Here is a 13,517-nt window from a genome sequence, read left to right as displayed (position 1 = left end):
ACTGAAAGGGCAGCTGACTGCAGCTCCTGAGGCCACCCAAGCTGGATGTTGGACGTCTGGGAGCGTGTTGCCCGTTGAGAGCTGAGCGACCTCCCGTTATGGTGCTGCCACAGGACCTGGCCAACCAGAAGAGACTTTCCCAACCCACCCTCAACACCTTGAGCTTCACACACCTGTCCTACCCTTCCAGAGCTATTATCTCGGAATCCTCTATTTAATAGAATTCTGACTTCAACACAGCTGCTTGACCAAGCCCTGGAACTTCAGTTTAAGAACCATTTTTTTTAAAAAGAAGGCAGTTTACTAAAAGCAGAAACTATGAGCCATACTAAACTGGTATGTGTAAAAGCTAGTCTTACTATGAAAATAAATGGAGCCACTGTACTAAAAAGGGTTTAGAGAGTGTGGAGCAGAAGGCTGCACTGCTCTTGCTGGCTATGTCCATGTACACACCATGTTTCTCCAGGGTTACCTGTCTGGGTGGCGACACCCCAGACTTACACATCGTCCTCCTTTTAAGTAACACAAGTACACTTCTGCTCCCAAAAGCTATCCCAACCCATTTTGGACATGCTGAACGAGGAATATTCATGGTAAGAAATGCAGTATTTTTGCTTTTGATGGTGGAGAGGTGCCAAGTGATTGCCTTCTTCACAATCAATGGTTGCATTTCTATTAGTGCAGTTTAGAGAGTCCATGATGGGTTCAAAGTGGGTGCGTTGATCATATCACAGTCAGGTTGAGGAGACTGGTGTGGGTTGGCAAGTACACGTGCTGGACATGCTCCACGCGAGACCTGCACACGGGACACGACTGGGAAGGAAAAACATGAGGGAATCAGGTTTTCTTCTGAGAGTCCACACTTATGGGAGACTTCCCTCCACAAATGCAACAACAGAGTGCTTTTTTCCATCTCTGTACCCAAAACAGGGTATCATGAGAAACATGCAGACAACTTCTACCCTCACTACAAGTTAGGACAGCTAAAACTCACCTTTCAAATGCAGCATCTAAACAACGTGCTTTGGAATTCATTTACCAAAACATTAAAGATAATTTTGACTAGAATGTCAACATAAACTTACTAATCCATAACTTAATTATTCAGAAAAACAGAACTTGCACATATTGGGTAACTCACATCTTAACAGCATTGCCATTACCTGTAACTGGGCAGCGCAGGTCTTGCAGCAGACTGTGTGGCCACAAGGACAGAAGGTGGAATTTATTTCTTCTCCACAGCACACCATACACAGCATGGACTCCTTCAGCTTCCGCAGCTTCTCCTGCAGAGCTTTCGTCTGCTGGCAGCTGAGACCCTCACAATTGTCACAGTTCATGCTGCTCTCTGAAGACTTCAGGGGGGAACTTGGTGGGGTTTGGTCGCTTCTTGAAACGAGATCCACAATGCCAGCATTATAAAGAGCTCGCCTTGCGTGGTCGTAAACTTCTTTTGATGTTCTTTTAATGTCAAAGACGTATTTTTTACCCAGGTTAATGTTTTCATTCAGGAATAGAGATGCCAGGTGGCCCTTTAAGTCTCGACTGTACTGCATCATGACAGCACTGGTGACAGTGTCACACCTACAGAACAGGACAAATGCAAATCTGGTTAGCTAATACCAATAAACCTACCCCTACAATAATTTGTTCATGAGGCTGAAGTTAACAGCACTGAAGTTAGAGCAAATAAGGCAGTCTGAGGTAATATTTAAGTTCTTAAATGTTGTTTGTGTGACAACTCTACTTTGAGAAGTGTAAAATGAACAAGTGACAGTTATTTTACATCTCCAAAAATGGGAAGTATCTTGTAAAATGGAGTCACAACCTATGGAAGAGACTTAAGGCATAATGCTAATATAAACAGCCAAGACTTGCTTAATCCACAGTCCAGCTTGGCAACACCTCCTTGAACAGCTATTTCCAAACTGCACTGAAGAATTCCAGTTAAAAGTCTTTGGCATAAATCTTTAGACAGGCTCTCAAAAGCTTTTAGCACAGAGTCAAATCATGTCTTTAACCAAATTTCCACTCAGTATATTACATAGTAGTATTAATACAGCTGAAGGGAATCAGTGTGAATGCAGTGTATAAAATTAAATTAAGCCATTTTCCTTGCCACTGGGTATTTCAGCTACCCTGACCACGCTTGTGATGTATTTCAGTGACATAGTTACATCTGCAGAAGCTTAGTAAGGCATACTGCCTCTCCAGACAGCATAGGACAGAAAACACAAACAAGATCTAAGCTTAGGACCAAATGCCATTGCCCAACTAAAATTATGTTTAAATTAAAATCAGAAACTGCAAAGAACAGCAGAAGTTACAAGCAGAGACAAAGATCAGAAAGTTAAGACTGGCTAAGAAGTTATATAATACTTTAATAGCCTGGAAAAAAGTATGAAGAGTGCAAAACAACAGTGCAAGAGCATAATTACAGGGCAGAACAAGACATGATAAACATCAGGCCCACAAAAAAAAGCAGTGACTAGCTGCAGTGGTTAGAAAGACAACTAGTTGATGTTCATTGCTGTAACTGTATTAAAAAGAACAAATTTGAGAAGCTGGACAGGTCTGTTCTATTTACTTTGCTTTAAGTCCAATTCTGTTACAAAGTAATGGCAACTGCTATGTGGTAGTTAATAGAGAAAACAGCACTAAGTGTCTGTGACAGTTCTACTGATCACTTGGAATGAAAAGAGGTTAAAAAAAAAAATCAGTGATCAATAAATGAGTATAGCACCCCTACCCCAAAGAACAATAGGATGAAGACAACAGGCAGCTGCTGGCATGAAACGAAACCCTGGGCACAGGGACAGAGGAACTGCAGGCTGAAGATTTCCATACATGGGACAGGAAGGTGGCATACAGATAACTTCTAGCAGCTGGAGGAGTCAAAGGAGAGACAAGGAGTACATGTGCATATGAGCTGTGCCTACAGAGCCTGAAGGAAGGGAAGGATCTTTTGTCTCCTTTGCTCTCTCATACTCCCTCTTCCATGGGGACAAAAAAATGGGATACCTTGTTTATGAGGTATCAAAGAGCACAGCAGGTTTATATTCTGAAGCACTGCTACTCACCGCAGTAGACTAAGAAATTTTGCTTTTTTTTGTACTCCCACCCCCCAAAAAGGAAAGCAGGAAAAACCTATTCAACTTCTGCATTTAGGAGGATAGAGGCTGCAAAGAGTAAAAATTCACAGAGAATTTCTGAAGTGCAGTCAGACTGCTGGCTGCTCAACACTTAACTGAAACACTGCTGAGAAGAGCAGCAGCAGTTGGCTCTAGTGGCAATACTGACCTGTAAAATGCATGTGTCTCTGTAATTGCTCTGTAGAGTCCACTCGCTGCCCTTGTACTGATCATCTTGAACAAGAGAACTACACTGTTTCCAGACTCCTTGGTAACAGTTAGATACACATTCTTCCCAGACTGAGTTGCCATTTGAACAACAGGATAAGCAATCCTATAAATGAATGTAAAAAAAAAAATAAAAGAAAGGTTATTCAGCTTTTAAGGAGAAGGGCATTTCCCACAACCTATTACAGTCCACTTTCATCAGATGTTACAATGATCTCTGATCCTTGTCTGTAATGCTGGACTGAAGATGCCACCTCAAAAACCCATACAAAAACCAAGAATATTAAGGCCAGTTGTTGTCTTGGTTATATGCAGTTAGTCTCCTCAGACTCAACATTCCTAATAGCTCCTTTTAGTAATTCAGAGAGCAGTTCTGTATATTTATGTAAAAAGTAAAGGCATGTTCAGTACTTTTGGAAAACAGAAGATGAGAACAGTTCCACAAAGCACATACCTGTTGATAGGACTGAAGTCATCTTTACAGATGGATATGCCTTCAGGTCCAACACCAATAAGGAGTTTTTGCCCTTCACTGTCTCTCACCGAGTGCCACTCTACCCCATAGTTCTCCAGGGTTGTAACAATCTGTAGAACCTGGTATTCTGCAGAAGCTTGACTCAGACCTTCTAGCTCCTTGTGCTTTGCAATAATGCTGTTGATAAAAAGATTAAAGATAGGTGAAATGACTCAAGTATGTGCCGTTACCATCAGCAGCTTGTTTTAACATGGGTTTTTAGATGACCTAGTTAAACAGATTATTAAATGCTCCTGACCTCCTTTATCTGACTATAGATTTACAGTCATCGTGAACTGGAAAGAACTGAAAATTACCAGAACATACCAAGAATGTTCAGGAGACACTACCGTGCATTTGCTTGGAGTTTAAAACGCTGCATCCCAACTAACACCCCCACCCCTATAATGCATTTACCCAAACAACCTCTAAGCTCATCAGTGAAAAACAATCCACAGAAAAGCATCACACATTGAAAGTTTCTTAATATTCAGGAACTGAGCTACAAAGATGTTTTGGGAATCTTGTTTACCTCTCAGTGTAAGGGTAGTAAGCCACAAATGCTTGTTAACTTTCTTTCATAAGTGTAGGTCTAAGACATTAGTTAAACATTCAGGTTGCATTTTTATCTCTAAAGGTACCTAATTTACTTTTTTTTTTAAACACCACAATATACACTACAGCACCAGTAACTAAAATCCTATGCTTTTGGTCTCCACAAAGGAGGTTATACCATATTTACCTCTCCAGAATAGTAGTGGTGAGCTCTTTTGCACACAACTCTTCATAGTTGTACTTGGCAGTGTTCTGGTTATAATCTCCAAACTTCATCTGTGCCAACAGTGCACTAAGTTCAATTGCATGCTCTGAAGAACACTGAAGATTACCAGCAAGAAGATCTTCTTTTATATGCAGGAAAAACATGTGCCTGCAATGGAATCCGAAATGTTTGCTCACACAAAACGTTAAATGAGGTTTGTAATCAAGATACATATCAAATAACTCAGGTATGTTTGGTAACCAAGAATTTGCAATGAATGTACCAAGCAGAGGAAGTCTGGCACAAGGGAAAGAAAAGGGGGCCCATCTTACTAATCCCACTTAAAGATGAGGCTACAACTGGAGACATTATCTAAAAGCACTATTAAAAGAAATGGACACTTTAATATCATGCTCTTAAGAATAGGAAATGCTTCAACACCTAAGGCCACTTGGTGTTTTCCAATTAGTGAGTGAAACAGCAACAAAATATATTTGGATCAGTTTCCCATGTTTAAATTTCTTTGGTTGCCATTTACAAGTTATTCTGTACTTCAGAAAAGCCCATCTGTGAAGAGCAGCCCAAACCAGCATCCATCCACACCCCCATCATGCAGCAGGAGAAGCCACACTCTCCATGCAGCTGAAATGCCTCTGCCACTAGAGCAAAGATGGTGCTTGGCCAGCAACACAGTCAGCAGAATAAACTGAAACATCTGAGAAGGCAATGTGGAATAAAATACAAAAATATCTACTGTGGAAGCATTTGTCAGACAAACCTTTACACTTGGGATGAAGGCAAGTTTGACAGCTAGCTGAAACACTCACAAAACTCCTCTTCATTATTTAATAGGTCAGTTAATTAGACAAATCAAAATTTCCACCAGCACTAACAGCAGCCTGCTAATTTCCACTATAGTCTACCTTAACTTCTATAAATTCATTCTTATCTTCCCTCAGGGAGGGTAATAAAAATTTCTTAGCATTTGTTCTGAAGACATCATATTTATAGAAACCAGATGCAGAAGTAGTTACATATAACTGGGGAAAAAAAGTCAATAAGTGAAGCCTAGTACCCACAGGGATATGTCTTAGCTTCCACAGTAATGAGACATTTACATTTTGCTTTTCCTAAAATCAAGTGTAACATACTTTTCTTGAAAAGCTATATTGAAGCACTCAATACTCAAGGTCAAGATGCTAGCAAGTGATTTGCTTTCCTTCCAGCAGCAATTTTGGACAATATCTTACATGTATCTTCTTGTATTGCCCTACAAATCCAGGTACAACAGGGCAAATCCTGCCTTTCCCACCACCATAAGCAATCACATAACTTGGAAAATTTGTTTTCATTCTTAGCTCTACTACAGTAAATGCTGCAGCTAAGAAAATACTGGCCCAAAAGATGCTACACCTCTCAAACTGTCAAAATCAGGAAACCCCAGGTATTAAATTGTCCCCTAAGCTGCCCTACGCCTCCCTTTGCAAGCAGCCTGAGGCACGCTAGAGCTGCACGGCAGTTTGACCAGTGCTTAACTGCACCACTCTCATCTCTAGACCTCAGTTCACACTTCAGCAGCTCTAGTCAGCATCTGGTGGAAGCTCATGTCCTCACTGTGCAGGACAAATTTATGTGACAAGACAACCAGAACTTCAAACAGTACAGCTGCCTCCACCATTAGCAGGTTACTCCTTGGTTAGGGTTTTCTTGGAGCAAGTCCCAAACCTCTGCTCCAATCCCCTTCTCCTACCTTGCTCATTCTTAACTCTCGTGGCTTGAGCCCCAGAAAGGTGTACCTGTGGCTCTTCAGATGGACAGGTTGCACATGCTCCTCCTGGGGCTCAGTCCATAAATCCAGACAAAGCATTTGATGAATTACTAAAACTCTGTTGTCACAATCAATTCAGATAGTAGGCATTTCCTTAATTCCAATCAACACTTCATAAAATAAATGGCTTTTCATGCACTTCTGATACTCTGTTAATACCTGAACAGGTTTCCCAGTCATTATAACTGTGTACTAATTACACATACAGCATTTCAAATAAATATCTGACAATTTTATTCTCATTAGCTGACATGTTCACAACTACCACACCTACATGCTTGTTTCTTCAGTTTATTTGATGCATATGACAGAAGTGACTGCACAGGGAACAGTCAGTCCTCTCCCCTCACTGGGAAGACCCTACTGACATCAAGTGGGCAGCTGAAAAACAGAAGATGGATGCACTACAGAAACAACTGCAGCAGAGGCATGGCTTGTCACCCCCCATTACTAAAAACCCAGTGCTGGCACAGGGAGACAAACAAGATTAAGGCACAATGTGAAACAGCACCACACCAGCTAGTGTGCAGTAACTCCCTGTAACTGACTCCTATCATAGCAGAAATCATCTGAGAGATTAAGGCACTTTATTTTAAATCACTGGTCTACACCTAGAAAACCCCACTGCTGGCCCAAGCCCACTGCCTCAACTGCACCCATAATATGGCAGAAACGAGTTACCAGGGGGCCTGCCAGGGACATGAGTTTCTGAAGGGGATGACTTCATGCTGGTCTGCCAGAGCAGCTGCCCTGACCCAAAGTTCAGGCAGCAAATTCACTGCCATTTTTTTCCATTTTGAGTCCTTAACTGTTTGAGGAAGGAAAAGCATCTAGAAATTGGAAAAGCATCTGGAAATTGAAAGATTGTGAAGGCTGTAAACATTTTGTACATCTAAAAGAAATTTATTAGTGCAGATTCTGATTTACCCATCCAGCCTAAAATGGTACTTCTCCAAAGTTATATTAATGGGATCAATTACAAAAACTATCCCCTTGCAGGGTTCAAAACGTGACACCATGCATAATCTGATTATAAAAGCAGATTTTTTTCTTTTCACATAAAACTCAAAAAAAGGGTTTTAAACCATAGAAAAAAAATGCAAAAGAATCTGCTTTTAGTGCTGTATATAGTCAAGAAGAACTAAAGTATTTGGAGCTTTGAGGCAGTTTCTTGTCTAATTCTGCAAAGTCTAAAGGACCCAACAGATTGTCTGCAGAAAACCTGCTCACATTACCACAAAGTATTTACATAAACTTTTGTAAATTAGATTGTGACCTGATCACTTAACAACACTCAATCCACTGTCCCTCCTCACTAGGAATCTCTAGATACAATGAAAACAATTGTTAAAGCTTTTCCTACCTCTACAGATACTCAGGTCGTACAGTAAAAAGGTACTTAGTTTTTCACAGAATTATTTCTGTGTTAGTATTTTACAGTTAATGGAATTTTTTACCTAGCCAGTTTTAAAATAATGAACTGAAAATTAACATTTTTAAACGAATTATGAAAAATAAATTTAAAACTGAAAATTGAACTTTTATAACTGAAGTCTTGAAAGGTGACTATTCTACCATTTCTGGTAGAATGTCCCAGTTTGACCACCATACAGGAAACTGGTTTTGTTTGTGCATCATTCATCACTTCAGTTACACATGATACATTAATATTACCTGCTATAAATTTGAGAAGTAACTCGTATGCTGTATTTCATAACAGAAATAATAACAGAAATACTGATTAGAGGACAAAGCATCAAGTTTGCCAAAGCAATACTTCATTAGTCACTGCCCAGGCAGGATGATCTTCCTTTGGAAAGGAAGAAAAAGCAGTTTTGCCACCTGAACTGGCAATAACAGCCCTACTAAGTGCTATGAAAACTGTGGAGTATACATAATTCTGGATTAATTTCTCTAATTCATTGAAGACAATTACATGCATCAGGACTTAAAGCTTTACACCAAAAACTTTGTTTCTATTACTTTAAACTAGGAAAGGAAAACAGGGCAAATAGAAATCTAAAGACTATTAAAAGTTTTAAGCTCTAAACTTTGCTACCAGTGGAAAAAGTGACAAAAGTATCTGTATATGACTAATAATTCCTAAATTGCAAGTATAGCCAAAAGAACCCATTCTCTTGCCAGCCTACAGGCAAGAATCTTGGCCAGGAAATGTCAGTTCTCTTTGGGGTATGACCCTCCTTACTACAGGAGAAGGCTCTTTCCTACCATGAAGCAGAGTTCTATTTTTATCTCTAGAGTAAACTCTCTATAGTCAAAAGGGATCAAAATTAAAAGGCATTATTGTTCTCAATAAAAATGTTGATAAGGATCCTTCACCAACATAATGTCATTCTGTTTTTGAACCCAGATACAAGGCCACCCTATGAAAAAGCAAAGCCACCACAGTTACAATTATGTTCCTCAGTCTTTGTTGTTCTTTGCTCTCAGCAGAGTGGGTGAAAGGTTACCAGCTGCAATTCAACTCTGATGGAGACAAACAGATCATTAAACTCACCCTGGTGTCAGTGACAGCAGACTTCTCCTGCACTGTAACAAATGCCACACCACCACTCCACCGGCCAGCCAATGCTGGAGGACAACAGGATGTTTTGCTGATTTTCTACCTACTACACACATCCCACAGCTCAAAGTATTTCCCATTTCTTAATATTAACCAAGTCATCAAAAGAACTGGACAACACTGCAAAACCAATGTACTTTGTAAATATAATTCACATACTGGTACACATCACACACAACTTTCAACAGCTTCCAAAGCAGTAATTGCCTATCTCAAGGCTGGCAAAATACAGCTCTTGTGAATGCTTCATGAAATCATGTGGCTTGTTAGAATCTGATCTGTTATTTTTAAATGGTCATGCCTTACACATGAGTATTTGATCTTCAGTCATATTACACAAGAGAGTTAACTTTGCCAGTTTTCAAGTACATCTGAGTAAATCTTGCATTGCTCAAAAAATGATTCACTTAAAAATTATTTCTACTTATGTGCAATCACCACAATGTTGATTTTATCTGCTGGACATTAAACTTTTGTTCTCCTGGACACCAGTTTGGCACAATTTGCCTCTTGTAGAGCTCAGCAAATGCTCTCATTGTTCAGGTGGATGTAATTTCAAGGCTCCTCTGCTACGTGCTCCACAAAGAGAGCTTTGAGCCCCAGCCAGGGAATTTCCTGCCCCGAGACAGTAGTGCAGGCCAATGGCAAGGCCTTTTTGCTCCCCCTGCCCTGTCACAAAGTTGACTGAAAATCTCCAATAGCAAAGGAAAATAATTTCTCAAAGTCCCAGCTCCTCACTGGAAAAATTAGATCCAAAAACCACTCATAAATCATTTTGACAAAACAACCTACTTTTAACTTTCTATTAACTAAAACAGTGAAAACAAGCATGACAAGCCAGAGCTTATGATCTGGCTCTTGGACCATCACATGTATCTTCTAGGCAAAAAAAAAACAGCAGTCCTTTGTAAGCCAATGTAATTTTAATTTTAAAAATGTATAGTTACCATGCTATAAACAAGCACACTGCTCACATTTCAGACTTGTTTGTAATACTCCAGCTGACAGCAGCAGATTAAATCTGACTAGCATTCTTGCACTGAAGCATTTTTATTCCACTGAAAACAATTCTCATTCACAAAATCCTGCAGTGAAATTCAGGCTGTCAAAAGTTAGAAATTGAGATCCAAAGAACAATAGAAATTAACCCCTTTTAACCCCGTGAAAGGAAAGACAGTGTAGCAAGAGGTTGGTTTTTTTTTTCCCCTACACAATTCTCCCATCCACCCACCAAGTGCTTGGTGAAGGTGGTCTGCTGTTGTGGTGGCCAAAGGTAGATTTATAACCTGCTCTGATTTTGCCCTTGGTAGCAAGAAGGCTTCCTTGCATAAGCAGATGACAATGCAGGAAGCTGTGCGCTTCCACTGAATCACACACTGATTAAAGCTAACAGAAGTTGATATTCAGTTGCCATATCAGCTTTTCACACACTGTGGAGAAACCTAAAGCTTAAATTGCTGCAAACACACCAGTTTTACATTTCAGTGCAACACAGGGGCCTCTCAGGCAGCAGTACAACGGGGGTTGACACAGCTTCCAAAGTAGATAAAGACAGTAACAACTCAGACACAACATTCCCTATTATCATTGTGTTGACAAGTATCAACAAAAATTTGGAATTACTTGCAGCTTCCCAGGTCATGCATCTAATCCATATGTAAATCCAGCATCAGAAGCAGTAAGTAAAAGACTGGGAGACATCCTCAGTGTTCTCCACACAAGGGACCAGAAGGCTCCAGCTCTGCCAGAAGCACCAGGAAGCCAAGGATACCCATCACTATTCCATCATCAGCCAGCACACTGACTTGGCAAGTGAAGGTAAGACACTAGGTGTCAGCTCCAAGTGCCCAGCTAATCCTTGCCAATCTATGACATACCTACTGGTTTAAAGGTCAGTGACAGGTTTAGCAATTTCTTCCTCTTCTTGATACCACATGTTTACATGCAAACTAAATATGGAGATTTAATAAGCAGAACTGAGTAGAAGAAAATGTAAATCTACTGAAACTTGGTGTCAATGCTACAGAAACACACTAACCACAGGCACCATGGAGCTCAGGGTCTGCTATGTGCAGACTACTGGGCACACACGAGTAGAAGGCACCAGCTGCAAATTGTTTTACAACTTTGTGTTTTTAGCAAGAACACTAAAAATACTCAGGACCTAGATGCAACAGCTTAGCTTAAGCCTCAAGACTATTTGTGTTTGTGAGAGTGATCATTAAATACTAGTTTCAATGCCTCTTGCCTTCCAAAGTTGTAAGTAGTTACTTCCAGAGCAGAATTTTAATAGATCTTTTCTGGTGACAATTTCAATTAATTTTAAAATTGTTTGTTAGTATTAATTTTAGAACAGTGTTAACTCATACAGAAAAACAATCCTGTCACACATGCAGCCTTTTAAAGTCATCTTTATCATGGAGAAGTACTTGCTCCTTTGATGTACCTCTACAAGCTCTGTTACATTCTCACTACACAACTTGTCTTCTGAGCCCTTTGGGCATGTTTCACCAGTTCAAGCCCTCTTAACTTGCACAACCTGCCAAATCTTGCACTGACAGTGTTGAAGGCAGGAACACAGGTGTCTGCAAAACCTTGTGAAGTTGAACAAACGTTCATCAAAAGCAGCAAAAAAGCGCCAATTACATCAGCTTTAGGTTTCCTCAGATTCTCTCTGATTTGCTCTTTGTGTGGAGACACATCCAACACACTCAGTGTAATCTCTTCTGCCTCATCAGGTATGAAGTTGTGTTGCTCCCTTTGTTCTACATAAACCCTTCATTATTTGTTTTTATACTTACTCTTACTGAGAATATTTAAATAACAGGACAAGTTTCTTTAAGGAAAATGCTCAGAAAGAGCCCAGAAGAAATGCCACAGATACTAAAATTTATTTTTCTAAAATAAAAGCCCATCAAACCTGGAATTTGATAAGAATGCATTTGCCTAACTAAAGCTATTCTATATAGGACAACTACAGTCTGACTCCATAGCATTCTAAGAACTCCAACCAGACTGATCCCCTCCACATCAGTTTCAAAAATAACACAATGCAGGCATGCTCCTAACTCAAACAAAACCCTTTTCCAATTAAATGAACACCAAATCATGCTGGCAGCCTCTGACCAAGTTCTTTAGACAAATCTCTGCACAATCACCATGCTGCACCCACAGTCTGCGTTCTGGAAGTACCAAGTTAAGGTGAGCAGTGAAAACGTGTTTAGGCATTATCTATAGACACTAGATTTCAATTAGCCCTATTTATATTAACTGTACTATCTAAAACAAACAAGAAAAAGTCGTTTAAAGGTCACCACTAAATACATAGGTGCACAGCTTTCATTAAAGATAACAATCACAATTCATGTGGTAATCAAACTCAAGGAGTCAAAAGCAAGTGTTCACTATTAATCTTAGAAGACTCATTCTAATGACTGGCTAGCAGCAAAACAATTTAGTTGAGGACTGTCCACAGAAGAAGCAAAACAGCTGTTTCTTTTGTAGCCTCAAAGGGCCTGCAGCTATTTGAAAGTTACTGTAACATAATACCAAACAAAAGGGAACTCAGCAAGTTTTTTTGCTCTGTGGGAGGAATTGTTTCCTGCCTTTCTGTACCAGTGGTTTAGAACGACCTAGAGTAACACCACCAAACAGGGGTTACTATCGGACACCCAAATACCACAGAAATAATTTGCTACCAGCAGCTTAGTTTCTTCCACTTCCAGCACTAACTGCTCGTGGAACTACCTACACCCATGACTCACTACTACCAACACTACTCACAATGTATTTATTGATTTCTGTGTTTTGGTTTGGTTTTTTTTTCAAAAAAAGGAATAATACGTTCAAATAACACTAAGGTTTTAGAACTACACAGAAAACTCACACAAGATTATCAGAAGGTAAAAGAAACAAAAACCAGTGAGTATTCACTTTCATAAGCTTGGGAAATTGAAAACAAAATAATAAATTAAATCTAGTTACAGCCACTTTACACTTACCTTGTCTGTTCTTGTAAGATAAGATGCGGCTCTACAAAAAACTTGACTCTTAATTTCAATCGATACGGGGCTAAACCATCCATCTGCTGGGAGATCCTGTTCCTCAAGTTCAGCCACAGGTTCTCCCCTTTGCTGCCAGTGAACTGCAGTCCAAAATAATCAACTTCTATAATTCCCAACCTCCTGCAAACCTGAAAGAGAGAGGTTCTTTATAATGGGGCTGCAACATAATGATGAAAAAATATCACCTGAATCAAGTACGGTTTCAGACCACTCAATGCAAATAAAGAAAACCTGCTGTAAGTGCCTTTATGCAAATGATTATTGAATTATTTGGATTTTAAGTTGTGTACAAATCGGCACGAAGAGAAATACTAAGAATAAACTGGGAATTTCACCACTAGCTGAAAACCACATGAACTTCCATGGTCAAACTGCGTTTCCCCCTTCTCAGCCCCAGCACAGGCACTT

General features: G+C 39.8%; 1 protein-coding gene across 1 annotated transcript; it reads right to left on the bottom strand.

Annotated features, from left to right (window-relative positions):
- Nucleotides 1-495: 495 nt before the first annotated feature.
- MYLIP (myosin regulatory light chain interacting protein) lies at nucleotides 496-13,234 on the bottom strand. Its single transcript, XM_008940012.1, has 6 exons — nucleotides 13,047-13,234; nucleotides 4,616-4,801; nucleotides 3,814-4,011; nucleotides 3,301-3,465; nucleotides 1,164-1,584; nucleotides 496-813 (listed from the first exon to the last, which is right to left on the bottom strand). Exons 1-6 carry the CDS (start codon nucleotides 13,127-13,129, stop codon nucleotides 724-726), a joined length of 1,143 nt encoding a protein of 380 aa, XP_008938260.1. The 5' UTR covers nucleotides 13,130-13,234; the 3' UTR covers nucleotides 496-723.
- Between the last annotated feature and the right edge of the window lie 283 nt (nucleotides 13,235-13,517).

This window comes from Merops nubicus, unplaced genomic scaffold, assembly GCF_000691845.1.
Source record: "Merops nubicus isolate BGI_N331 unplaced genomic scaffold, ASM69184v1 scaffold12095, whole genome shotgun sequence".
Classification (NCBI taxonomy): domain Eukaryota; kingdom Metazoa; phylum Chordata; class Aves; order Coraciiformes; family Meropidae; genus Merops; species Merops nubicus.
The sequence above is the reverse complement of the archived record's forward strand: the minus strand, read 5'-3'. Positions and strand labels throughout refer to the sequence as shown.